General features: G+C 49.1%; 1 protein-coding gene across 2 annotated transcripts; it reads right to left on the reverse strand.

The window, feature by feature from the left end:
• Positions 1–577: 577 nt before the first annotated feature.
• On the reverse strand, positions 578–11500 carry EN1 (engrailed homeobox 1). Of its 2 annotated transcripts, none has more exons than XM_042437530.1 (2): positions 10151–11500; positions 578–914 (listed from the first exon to the last, which is right to left on the reverse strand). In XM_042437530.1, the coding sequence occupies exons 1-2, from the start codon at positions 11085–11087 to the stop codon at positions 598–600; spliced, it is 1254 nt and encodes a 417-aa protein (XP_042293464.1). In that variant the 5' UTR covers positions 11088–11500; the 3' UTR covers positions 578–597. The 2 variants fall into 2 exon arrangements, with proteins under 2 accessions (XP_042293464.1, XP_042293383.1); XM_042437449.1 differs by having other exon boundaries at positions 578–917.
• Positions 11501–13734: the final 2234 nt, after the last annotated feature.

Genomic DNA, 13734 nt, shown 5'->3' on the forward strand with positions numbered 1-13734 from the left:
AATGAAGAAAAGAAGCAAAAGTGTGTGTGTGTGTTTTGGGGGGAGATCAAGGCCAGAAGTGGGGTGGAGGAGTTCAGTCCTTGAGCGAATAGGACAAGGGGGGGGGGGGGAGAAAAACGGTACACATTATCCTTAATTCATTTGTTTTGTTTCCTTACCTGAAATTAAATATATACAAGCTCATATGATGTTTGGCTATATAGATCTCTCTTATTATTTTTGTTTTTCTTCGGTTCGTTCTCATTTTTAATCGGAATCTTTATAGCTATGAACAGACAATAAATCTGATTTTGTTCTCTTTCTCGGATTGCTTTTTTTTTGTTGTTGTTCTTAAATAACTCCCTCCAACACTGCAGTCCAGACGGCCCTTTGTCCCGCTTTTCCCAAAGCGTCCTCTCTTTGTCGTAGTCGTCGTGGTTGTGGTTACTCTTTGTCTTCTTCCCTGGAGACCAGGTCCATCATCATAACAATAATTATAATAATTATAATAATTATAATATAATAATAATATTAAGAATAAAATAATTTTTTTCCTTTTAAAAAAACAAAAAAACCAAACCAAGCCCAAAAGCCCCCCCAGCCCAGCCCCGGGTCCTCTCACTCGCTGTCCTCCTTGTCCTGCACAGTGGTGGTGGAATGGTTGTAGAGTCCCTGGGCCATGAGGTGGAGGGCCAGGCCGTTCTTGATGCCCGTGGCCTTCTTGATCTTGGCCCGCTTGTTCTGGAACCAGATCTTGATCTGGGACTCGTTGAGGCTCAGCTCCTGGGCCAGGGTCTGCCGGCGCTGCTCCGTGATGTAGCGGTTGGCCTGGAACTCGGCCTTCAGTCTCTGCAGCTGCTCCGCCGTGAAGGCCGTCCGCGGGCGCTTGTCCTCCTTCTCGCTCTTCTTCTTCTTCAGTTTCCGCGTGCGGGGACCTGCTGGCAGAGGGAGAGAGTGCTGGCGGAGGCACTGCCCGGGGAGGGGGGGAGGGAGGCAGGCACCATGCACACACTCTCTCACACACACTCACTCACACAGGCACACACAACGCGGGAGAGGAGGGCAGGCCGGGGGCAGGAGTCTCCCCAACCCACCCATCACCATCACCACCATCATCATCACTGGCCAGGAGAGCACAGGGGGAGCAGAATAGTCTCCCCAAGCCACCCACCACCCCTAATAGTAATAATAGGCCAGGAGAGCAGGGGGGAGCAGAATAGCATGCTTGTGTCAGAAGTCTCCTCAAGCCACCCACCACCACCACTAGTAATAATAATAATAATAATAATAATAATAATAATAATAGGCCAGGAGAGCAGAGAGTAGGGAGGAGAGTAGCATGCTTGGAACAGAGGTCTTCCCAAGCCACCCACCACCCAAAATAATACCACTAATAGGCCAGGAGAGCAAGGGAACGAGAACAGCATGCTGGGATCAGAAGTCTCCCCAAGCCAAACACCACCCAAAATACTAATACTGATAACAGTAATAATAGGCCAAGAGAACGGGGGCATAGCATGCTTGTGTTAGAGGTCTTCTCAAGCCACCCACCACCCATAATAATAACAACAATAATAATAATAGGCCAGGAGAGTGGGGAGGAGGAAGAATAATAACATGCTTGGATCAGAAGTCTCCCCAAGCCATCCACCACCCAAAATACTAATAATAATAATAATAATAATAATAATAATAATAGGCCAGGAAAGCAAGGGGAGGAGAATAACATGCTTGAATCAGAAATCTCCCCAAGCCACCTACCACCCAAAATACTAATAGTAATACTAACAGTAGTAAAAATAGGCCAGAAGAGCAGAGGTGGGGAATAGCATGCTTGGGTCAGAGGTCTCTTCAACCTACCCACCACCAATAATAATAATGATAATAATAACAATAACAACAACAACAGGCCAGGAGGGAGTGGGGAGAATTAGCATGCTTGTTTCAGAAGTCTCCCCAACCCAAATACTACTACTAATAATAATAATAACAACAGGCCAACAACAATCCGTCCAGTGGGAGGGGAGGGATGGCCAGGACAGCAAGGGGGATGGGAACAGCATGCTTGGATCAGAAGTCTCCCCAACCCTAATAATAATGATAATGATAATGATAATGATAATAATTATGATTCCTCTTGAGGCAGCTGTGGCTATTCCTTGCAGGTTTCAAAAGTAGGACCTATGGCAACCTCCTTTCAAAAGTGGGCCCTATGGTAACACTAAAACGGTCCTCTTTTCGTGTTCCTCTCCTTTCCAGTCTAAGGGACAGCCTCTTTCCAAAATGGGCCCTAGGGCAACCGTAAAAATGTGGTTCGGGGGAGGGGGGCTTAGATTTCCAAATAAATGGATCTGCTGTCCTCGTCTTTCTCTTTTCCGATCTAACCCTGCGGCTCAAGAAGGATGCATGCATTTCCCGATTGCAAGATCGTTCCTTTCCTCTCTCACACACATACACAACGTGGGAAGGGGAGGGGATGCCAGGGGAGCACTGAGGGGTAGCATGCTTGGATCAGAAGTCTCCCCATCCCACCCACCCACCCGTCCAAATAATAATAATACGAATAATACTAATAATAACCCGCCTAGATGCAGCTGTGGCTATTCCGTGTCGGATGGCTCCTCAGGAAGGCTTAAAACACATGGGGATGTCTCCTTTCAAAAGTGTGTGGCAACCCTAAAATGTGGTTGGGAGGTGCAAATAGATTGACCCGCTTTTCGGCTCTCTCTCCTTTCCAATCTATGAGAGAAGGGTGCATGCATTTCCAGACGGCTTCCCACTCTCTCTCTCCCTCAATCTCTCTCTTTCTCGCACACTCACACTTACAAACACACACACACACACGGGTTGGCTAGGTCTCCGGGTGGCCTGTAGGCCTGAGGAGCTTCCAAGCCAGCGCCGGCTTCTCCTTCCCTTGTAGTGGTGTCCCGACAGGAAAAGAAGGCAAGAAAAGAGGAAGAAAGGGAGGGAGGGAGGAAGAAAGAGGGGGGAGAAATAGAATGGGAATGGAAGATTAGTGAAGAGGGAGGAGAGAAACAAAGGAATCCAAAGAAAAGGTTACGCCGAGGAACACTTTGCTCCCAACAGACTGGCACTGGCGATTCCCACGGATTTAATTACGGGTTTTCTCTATCGAGACCAAACTGCAGTCCTTCTTAGAGAGCCATGCCGGTTTCGTCTCGCTCCACCCAGGGAGAGCTCGAAAAAGAGACGGATGGCTAAAATAGAGAAGGTCGGGGGGGGGGGGGGGGGGAGCGGGAAATTTAGCGAATTGGAAGCCCCCGGAAAAACCAAGCCACACAAACCGGGCTTTGGAAGACCCCAACCGGCTTATTACCCCTGAAAAGCAAGGCTGCTTAACTGATAGGAAACTCTCTTTAAACTGGGGGCGGCCTTTGCTAATTCAGGGGAGGGATTTTATTTGGGAGTGGGCTGTTTTGTTGTTGCTGTTGTTAAAGGCCAGGCAATCCTTTATGGGCATCTGGTGGTGTATAAGGGAAGGCCTGGTTCCTCTCTGGGCCTGTCCTGCCATTTCTGTTCCTTCTTTTTCCAGCATAGCAAGAGTTAATGGATCCGGGTGAGTGAGGGGACACCCCAGGAATCCTTACCTGACGTCATCTCCCTCCCCAAGCCCCCACCATAAGAAGGCTCTGCTTTGGAAATGGCCAGCAAGAAGGGCCAAGGCCATTTTAAAAAAAAAAAAAATGAAACGCACTGCAACAGTAATCCAATTTGACACCGCTTTAACTGCCCTGGCTCAATGCTAGAGAATTCTAGGAACGGTAGTTTTGTGAGATATTTTATCCTCCTCTGCGCCACAACAAACTTCAGTTCCCAGGAATCCCTAGCCCTGAGCTGGGGCCATTAAAGTGGTCTCAGATTGGATTATTTCTCCAGTGTGTTTAGGACCAGAGATGTAGAATTGTTCTAAGTGAATCCCAAATAAGCACAGCAAGCGGTTTACGGAATGGATTTGTTGTTATTGCTGTTGTTGTTGTGGGTGGGGAAAGAGCCGTACCACGAGGATTCACAAGGAGAGTTTTTCCACCACCTTCTTTCCCCCCTTTCAGGTGCCCCTGGGTCTTTCTAGCGTCGGAGGAAAACCTGTTTGGAAAGTCTGTTTCTTTTTGAGGCTTCCCAAGCCCAGCTGTCCCTTCCTAAATCAGGGCGGGGAGGAGGTTGCCTTGGATTCTCTTTTCCATCCCTTCCCCACACGTTAAGGGGGGAAAAAACAGGGGCAGATCGGCAGAGATAAGGAGCAACGCTTCATCTAAGTTTTTCCCTTTAGAAAGACGGGTTTGAAAGGGGTTCCCAGGCTTCGCTTTCTCACATAGGGCTTTTCCTATTTTGGAAATCCTATGACAAGCTCCTCTCAACTCCGTCTTGCCTGCTATAGGAGAAGAAGGGGCCTGCTATAGAAGAAGAAGGGGTCTGGGTGCCCTCAGCTCACCCCACTCTGCCCCTCTTTCCTTTAGAAAGGGAGGTCCCTGTCGGAGAGAGACACGCGTCCTTGAGGAAGCGCAGCCACGTGTCTCCTCTCCTGCTTCAGCCGAAACAGTGAGAGTCTGGGGGCTGCGACCTGAGGCCGAGGTCTCCCAGACCCATCACTCCCAGTTGCAAAAGGGAGGGTGGGGAAAGGAGCCATCTTGGTTCGGAAAAGCTTAGCTCTCTGGAGAGTCTTCTGCTCAAAAATGGCATCCTCTTGGCTGGGGGGGGGGGGTTCCCTTTACCTTAGACTGGCTTCAGGATAAAGTACAAGATAAAATGTGTGTGTGTGTGTGTGTGTGTGTGTGTGTGTACACACACATACATTAACATACACACACTTTATCCTGTACTTGATCCTGGAGTCATCTATATGCAGTATCTCTGTCTGTCTGTCTGTCTGTCTGTCTGTATATACACACACATATATATACACACACACATACACAAGAGAGAGATACATACATACATACAGAGAGAGAGAGAGAGAGAGAGAGAGAGAGAGAGAGAGGCAGCCCGGCATCTCTCTAGAAAACCACTCTCGTCTATTTAGCAGCCGTGCTGGCAGGTTAATAGCAACGCATCTCGGCCATATTCGAGCCAAAACCAGTCTAGAGAGTATTTTTGGGATCCCCTGTACTGTCTCAAATAATGCTACAGGCCTCCTCTTCATTTATTCTGGGTGTTGCCTCCTTTCTTTTAATGGGTCCTTTCGATCAAGGCCAATGTAGCTGCAGAGTCGTTACCAACAAAAGACACCTGCACGTTGTGTATCAAATATGGGACAAACCTCAGAAAGTCTGTATTATAATATATATTACATTATATATAAACTCAAGATAATTTGTAATATATATGCGTAGTTATACATAGAAACAAATGCATCAGCGTTCACCTCTATGTGTTTCTCTGCGTATATCTTTGGCACTTCTCCTGGAGTATGTACACATACACAGAAAGAGAGGAACAGTGATGCTTTGGCAAACCGCCTTTAGTATTCCCTGCATAAGAAAACCCCGAGAAATTCATGGGATCGCAGCAAGTCGACAGGCGACTTGACGGCACACATATGTACATGAACGTAACATTTTAAAAAATGATTTTAAATCATAAAATCACGTTATAAATGATTTCAGGGTGGGAAACCTGGGTCGGAGGATTTTTATTTTACGTTATTTTTAATTTCCAAAAATGCAGCTGGGAGGGTAGATTTCTCCTCCTTTCAAAAAGAGAAAAACGGGGGAGGAAGCAGTCCCTTCCAACACAAACACACAGAGAAGATGAAGGAGGTTTCTCAACTCTAAGGGTTTCCCGCTATTTAAAACAACTTTTAAAAGAAAGAAAGAACGAAAGAGACAGAGAGAGAAGAAAGCGGTAGGAAAAGGGTCAGACCGGGGATAACTCTTTCAAAGAGTGCCTGCTTCTTCCAAGACATCCACGAGAAATATCTAGATCTGCATCTTTCCCTATCGTCGTCTCTACTTATGTCGATTGCTATCAACTGCAGGCTTCTTTTCCTCCCTCTTTTACAAAACTAAGAGAACATTTATTAGCCATTTCCCGGAGGCCTTTGCACTATCTTTCTCTCCCATCTTGGGTTTGACTGGCTCACCCTTCAGGACCTATTCAGATGGGGAAATACAACAGGCATGGTCCAAGAAGCGACTAGATCTCTAGAGAAGTGTGGGGATGCTGGGAATATCAATTTCCTGTCTGACTCCCCCCCCCCCTTTTTTTTTTCTGGATTTACAAACTATACTCTGAACCCTACTGGGAGTCTCCAGTTGAGTGGACCCCTTGGACCCATCTGACTTGGACGCTTGTTGACCTCCCTTCAATAGGTCTGCTCTGCTTAGGACTAGTCGTAGGGGACAACTAAGGCTACCCAGATGCCCAGGGAAGAAGCCCTAAGAAAGGAGATTGGAAACAGAGTGACCAGGCGTCCTCCTTTCCTAAATTTCAACCTTCTCTCTAGGAGGAATTCCAAAAATGTCCTCCATTTCCATTGTGAGCATGACCAAGAAACCTGTGTTTTTAAAGCTTTGGTGGCGCCGTGTCCTCCGTTTTTATCGAGCCCCCTGCCTTTCGAGCCTGACCCAGAAGCATGAATTTCTATTTCTAAGCGGGTTTTGAGCTTTTATTTTAGGATGAGCTATATTTTCCTGGCAAAAGCTCTCCAATTTGCAGTGTCTGTGAAGACAGACATGGATCTGGCCGGCCCTGCTCCGGGAAAGGCCTGGAGTGTCCACCCTGGAAAGTGCTGGGGCGGCCACAGAGAGGGGTGGTGGTTTTATCTTATTTTTTAAAAGAGCAGCCCCTCCAAACCAGTCCAAGGCCCGAACTTAGCCAGGCCGATGGGCGCCGGAGGGTGAAGCCGGGCAGGCGCTCCTCTTGGGCCGGGGCCTGGAGGGCTGGAGGCTGGCAGGGAGTCCGTCCGGGAGCCTGGCTGACAGCTCAATCACCCCCTCAAGCCCCCAGTCAATCAAAGGGGCTTTTCCGAGTTTTCCAGGAGGCCAGGATGGAGAGGGAGATGGCCCGCGCTGATAGCGGCCCAGGGATCAATCGCCCCCGGCCCAAAGGGACTCCCAGCCAGAAGGACCACAGGGCCGCCTCCTTTCTTTTTCTTTTTTCCTTCCCCAGGACCTGTCCTACATTTCCACCTCCTCTCTAGGAGTAATCCCAAAATGTCCTCCCTTTTGAGCAGAACTACCAAGCCTGAATTTACGTTTCTGGGAGTGTATTGAGCTTTTATTTTGGTCATCTTTCTCCTCCGTATTTTTCTTCCATGTCTTCCGTTCTGGGATCGACTAAGAGGCATGCATTTTATATTTCTAGGAGTGTTTAGAGCTTTTATTTTGCTCATGCCCTCCACATTTTTCTTCCCTGTCTTCCATTCGAGGCCTAACTAAGAAGCATGAATGTACATTTCTAGGTTTTTAGCTTTGGTTTTGGTCATGCCCTCCACATTTTTTTTCAACGCCCTCCATTCTGAGCATGACCAAAGAAGCATAGATTTCTCTTTCTGTTAATGTTTTGAGCTTTTATTGGGTCATGTCCTCCCTTTTTCATTTTCATTTTTTAAATTATTTTTGGAGGTGGGGGAAATATCTTACATCATGCGGTGCCTTCTCCTTTTAGGGTTCGGACGCGTCTGTTCACCCTGGCTCTGAGCAGAGGAGGAGAGGGGAGGGAGGGAGGGAGGAAAAGGAAGGAAGGAAAAGAAAGGAAAAGAAAAAGGGAAGGAAGGAAGGAAGGAAGGAAGGAAGGAAGGAAGGAAGGAAGGAAGGCTAAGGGGGACCGGAGAGGAGCCGGGCTTCGCCTCCTTGGAACTAGAGGTGCCAAGCCCTCTCCCCCCTTGGCTTCCCCCTCCATCTCCCCCAGGCTCCTTCCCCAGCCCCCCCCCCACCTGGCCGTGGGGTCTCACACTCTGGCCTCTCTTAGAAGGAGATCCTCATACTCTGATCCGGTGGTTTTTGCTGGCCCCGCTGGCCCGGGGCGGCCTTGTCGCTTGACTTTCTGCCACTTTCTGCTTCAGGGAAAGAATGGGAAATATTCCCTTCCCCTTTTGCTTCTTTCCCCCTTTCACTCCTCTCTCCTTTCCCCTTTCTGGGAGGATTTTAAACCCTCCGCAGAAGCTAACCGGAGAGAGCCAAAGACCCTCGGGAGCTCCAGAAAGCTCTGTTTTCTCATCCTGGCCTGATAAAATCGGTGTCAAAGGATGGAGCAAAGTCCCTTGAACCCCACTCTTCAAGAGAGAGAGAAAACGGGTGAAACGTGAAATAAAATCCCCTCAGGCTCCTGAAGGAAAAAGCAACAAGGCCTCCAAAGCTGGATTTTTCTTCACTACTGCCAGAAAGAGAAGGAGAAGGAGGCCTCTATTGGCTTTTCGGAGGCGCCCTTTTCCTTCCCTTTCTCCTCCTTCTCCTTTTTTGTCCTATATGTACACATGGAAGCCCTTTCCTCCTTCTATTTTTCGGACCCTTCCTTCAAAAAAGGACTGTTTTTAAAACGGGTGCAACCTTCGCTCCCCGGTTCCTCGGAAATTCACTAAATTAAATTAAAATGCATTGCAACCCATCTGCAACTAAGTGTGAACCTAGAAGCCACCAGTTCTCACCACCCGGGAACTAAAATCAAAAGCCTTTCCAAGAAGGAGAGGAAGAGCAATTTAACTATATATTTAGAAAGGCAGTTTTGGGCTTTTATCTCTCCTCTTGAATTAAAGAGAAAAATAACACACACTCTCTCTCTCAACGGATCAAAGGACTCAAGAGGAACAAAGGCCCTGAGATCTGGAGGTTCTTGGACTCGGACCTAAATATCTCCTTCTCAAATCCCATTGATTTCAACAGTTGCTGCTGGCCCTAAAAAAGCCGGGCCTTTTCCTGAGGCATTTTTCACTCCGAAGGCCCAGAAGCCTTTAGACGCTTTCCAACCAGGTCAAGTTCGGAAAGGCTGCCACTTGGCAAAGGGAAAGCTGGGTTTATTTATTTATTTACTTTCGAGGCTAAATATTTTAAAAACCTAAACCGAAATCCTGCAACAAGGTCTTCCTGGGCCAGGAGATGACCGTTTTGCGCTTGCCTTTTATTGGAATAACTTGAAACACAGAGGATTAAAAATATTTGGATGTAAAGAAATAAAGAATATTTTTGGACCTAGAAAGCGTCCCTTGCTCAAATTAACGGGTCTCCTTTAGGGTAAAAAAAAAGGGGGGGGTAGAGGTGCGGGGCACCTTTCCTTTCTGTTCCCCCCCCCCCCCCACTTAGGAAACAGATCTCCTTGACTTTTCTTGGGCAGGGTTTGACTCTAAGCAAGGAAAGGAGCAGGATCGCCGGTGGGCGAAGGAGAAGGGAGCCTTGTCCTTGGCTGGGATCAGGGCAATGGTTTCCCACCCGGATTATACAGTGGGGCCTGGAGTTTGGTTCCAGCACCTCCCATGGACACCAACGTCTGTGGATGCTCAAGTCCTATGATGTACAGTTTCATAGTAAAATGGTATCCCTTCTATCAAATGGCAAAATCAAGGTCTGCTTTGGAGAATTTATATTTTTTGCTCAAATCCGTGGATTAAAAGAATATCGATGGATATGGAGGGCCAACTGTATAAGCATATATATATATATATATATATATATATATATATATATATATTCGGGTGGGGAGAATGTAGGAGGAGGGGAAGCGAGCAGGGGACAGGGAAGGGAAATTAAGGGAAAGGGAAGGAAAGAGAAAGGAAGGGAAGATAAGGGAAGGGGGAAGGGAAGGGAAGTTAAGGAAAGTGAAAAATGAAGGGGAAGAGAAGGGAAATTAAGGAAAGTGGAAGGGAAGGGAATTAAGGGAAGGGAAGGAGTAGAAGAAGGAGAAGGGAAAGGGAAGAGAAAGCAAACGGAGGGAAGGGAAGGAGTAGAAGAAGAAGGAGGTCGAAGGGGAAAGGGATGGGGAAGAGAAGGCAAACGAAGGGAAGGGAAGGCAAGGGAAGGAGTATAAGAAGGGGAAAGGGAAGGGGAAAAGAAGGCAAACGAAGGGAAGGAGTAGAAGAAGGAGGAGGAGAACGGGAAAGGGAAGGGAAAGGGAAGAGAAGGCAAACGAAGGGAAGGGAAGGAGGAGGAGAAGAAGAAGAAGGAGAAGAGGAAGGGAAAGGGCCCCGGCCGCGTTGCCTTCCGCCCCGGAGGCGCATCCTTACCCGAGGAGGGTCGGTCTGAATAGCGGGTGCAGTAAACCCAGGCTGGCCAGACCAGCGGCTGCTGGCACTCGCCCTTGGCGGCGACCACGGTCCCTCCGTTCCCGGAGCCCATGAGGAGGATGGCCGGGTTGGCGTGCTCCCCATACTTCGCCGAGTTAGGTCCATTCCCTTCCGAGGAAGAGGAGGAGGAGGAGGAAGAGGAGGAAGAGGAAGAAGAAGAAGGGGGCTTGGCTGTCCCTACGGCGGCGGCGGCGGTGGGGCTGGCTTTGGAGGCGGCCGAGGAAGAGGAGGAAGAAGAGGAGGATGAGGAGGTGGTGATGGCGGCGGCGGTAGAGCCGGGCTCTGGGGTCCCCGGCGGTTCGGTGCTAAGGAGGAGCGCAGAGGAGGAGGAGGTGGAGGAGACTGGGTTGGGGGTCCTGCAGCCCAGCAGCGGGTTGCCATTTTCTCTCCCTGAGCCGGGCGCGCGGTCTGGGTCCCTGTCCCGGCCTCCCCCTCCTCCGGCCCCGGCAAGGATCAAGAGATGCGGCTCCTTCTTGCAGCCAAAGTCCGGCCTCAGGATGTTGTCGATGAAGAAGTTGGTGGTGCGGTGGTGCGGAGGAGGAGGAGGAGGAGGAGGAGGAGGCGGAGGCGGGGGCGGAGGAGGCGGTCGCGGCTGCTGCTGCTGCTGCTGGGGATGCTGGTGTTGGTGCTGGGGATGCTGGTGGTGGTGATGCTGGTGGTGCTGGTGGTGGGGCAGCGAGCCGAGGCAAGGCGCGGCGGGGGACGAAGGAGGGTGGCTGCTGGTGCTGGTGCTGCTGGTGCTGCTGGGCGAGAGCGGCAGGCTTTCCCCATCGCTGCTGGGGCTGCTGGTGGGGCCAAGAGTCGGGGCCGGCAATCCGCCGCCGGAGGGGCTCGGAGCGGGCTCTCGCTGGCCTTTAGGGTCCGCCGGCTCTTCCATCCTCAGCCGCCAGCTCCGCGGAGGAACAGCTCTCTCGGCTGGACCCCGACGATGCCTCCTCTTGGTCCTCCCTTCTCCGGACGGTGGATGCTGATTCTTAGAGAGATAGACAGATAGATAGATTTCCCTTCCTTCTCCTCCAAATTCAAATCAACCTTCTTCTTCCTCTTCTTCTTCTTTTTACTGTTGTGTTGTGTTGTGCGTTTTGTTTTTATTTTAAGGAGGGATCTGTGCGCCGCCCGTGCAAAAAACGCCTGATACAATCCACTTGTTGGCTTGGAGCTGGGTCCCTCTTTCAGAGGAAGAGATCCAAAGGCTCCGACATTTGGAGGGAGTCGCCTGTTTTTGCCGTTACCTTATATTTCTCGCCCCCTTCTCTCTCTCTCTCTCTCTGACTCGCTTCTCCCCCCTCTTCCAAAAAAGAAAGGGAGGGAGGGGGGAAGAAAAGAAAGTCCAAAGAACCCAAAGCCCAGACCCCGCCCCCCTCCCGCGAAGCCTTCCTCGCAAGCCAGCCCTGGAAGCAGCCAGAGAGGAGGCAGGCGGCGCGGGGCTTTCCCCAGGTGTCAGCCGAGGCTTTGCCCACCGAGCAGCAGCCGCGGCGGAGGCTGGAGGCTCCCCTTCCCACGTGCAGAACTGGCCTGACACCTCCTCGCCTTCCCTCGCCCCCTCCCGACGCCCCGCCCTTCCTTCTCCTCTACTTCTCTTTCATATATATATATATGCAAAAAAAATCTCTGACAGCTCCGATCTTGCAACAAACTCTCTGCCTAAAAATAATAATAATAATAAAATCGCTCAGCCACACTTTTTTTTCTCCCCATGCCAACCGGAAGCACGTGAGGATGGCCCGCACGTGGAAAGAGCCAATGAGGTGCCGGGAAGCTGTGTGACGCCCCTGACGTCGGCCAATGAGCTGCGTCGGAACTTTGCAATGGATTGATGAGCCAAAAGGGCTGGCTAGTTTCAGAGAAAGAGAGACTTACGCTTTCTTTGGCGCATCCTTCCCAAGCCAGTGTTGCTCTTCTTGCCCAGGATTTTCCATTGAGTCTGCAAACTCACATATCAAATCAACGCTGCCCCAATTCCGAGAGAGGACTTTTGTGTGTTTGTGTGCGTGCAACTTCTCTTAACAGTACTAGGAAATAGTACAGTATTATTATTTCCTAATAATGATTAGGATTAGGAAGGACAGCATTCCTGTTATTAGGAATGATGTTATAGACTCGGAATGAAATCCCTCCCCACTTCTTTCCTCCTCAAGAGCAAAATGTTAAAAAATAATAGCTGTAGTTTTTAATCACGAAACAGCTTAATAATGTTAATATACGAAAATAAACGTGGGTCACAATTACCTCTCCAAGTGTCTCCCCAGACGAGTGACAACCAGTTTTGAAACCTCCCTCTCAACCCAATGCATCTTATTAAATCTATGCGTTTTGTGGCTGCTCTAAAACAGATGGGGGGGGGGGGGGGTAGGGATTTAAACCGAAGGTTATGAGCCTAGGCACAATTACCTGGGACTAAGCCCAGTTTAGACAAGAGACACGCCTAGGAATCCGATGTCGGAAGAAAGCTATGGAGGAACTTGGGCAATAAATAAATAAAAAGAAAAAAGAAAGAAATCTGGAGCTGGGTTTTGAAAAGGGACACACTACAGGCCCCAGTTTCCCAGTTTCGCTATTGCCTTGTAACTCTGAAAACCTTGAGACGAGCCCCATTGAGTTCAATTGGAGTTGTCAACCAGGTAGGGAGCAAAGGGCTTGCAGCCTGGACCAGGCGTTTAAATGCCCACCATTGAAATCAGTAGGTATTATACATGTTTCATTTTCCCAGGCTAGTGCCCCTTATGATTCCTCCTCCTCTTCCTCCACCAAAATGCCTCGGTTGAACACCGAGCTTTGGCCACTTCCAAGAACTGTCCCTCTCTCTTCCTCCTTTTGGTGGCAAATGACAGACAAGCCTGCGATAAGCCTCCCGTGTTTTCTTTTCACCCAGGGACAAGTGAGCTTGGGAGGCACCCAAGAATCCCCAGCCACGGAGGGGCGTCTTCACCACAAAATCACAAAATCCAGCGAGTATCGCCTGGCGAATACTACCAGTATCCAAGCCCACTCACTCATTCCCCCAAAAAGACCACAATCAAAACTAATCACAGTAATTCAAATTGTTTTATAGTTTATTCATATTCTAAATCTTTTTTTTAGTTAAAAAAGCCGAACAACAACAACAACGACACAATAACCAGGGTGGCCAGAAGCCCTCCTTTTCCAGGACATGCCTTCTCTCCAGGAGGAATACCAAAATCTCCTCCATTCTGGAGCAGGTCCAACAAACTTGAATTTTATATTTCTGTCAGTGTTTGGAGCATTTATTTTGGATCATCTCCTCCATTTTTCCGGAGCGTTCTCCATTCTGAGCATTAATAGAAGCATTAATTAACGTTCTAGGAGTTGTTTTACATTTTATTGGGGTCGTGCCCTACATTTTTCCTGACCGTCCTACATTTTGTGCCTGACTGTAAAAAGCATGGATTTACATTTACTACCAGCACGTTGAGCTTTTCTTGAGTCACGTCCTCCCTTTTTCTTGAATTTCCTCCATTTTGCCGGTGCAAACCCGACAATAATAACCCAAGGAATGGACCTAT

Source organism: Sceloporus undulatus, chromosome 1 (assembly GCF_019175285.1).
Source record: "Sceloporus undulatus isolate JIND9_A2432 ecotype Alabama chromosome 1, SceUnd_v1.1, whole genome shotgun sequence".
NCBI classification, from domain to species: Eukaryota; Metazoa; Chordata; class Lepidosauria; order Squamata; family Phrynosomatidae; genus Sceloporus; species Sceloporus undulatus.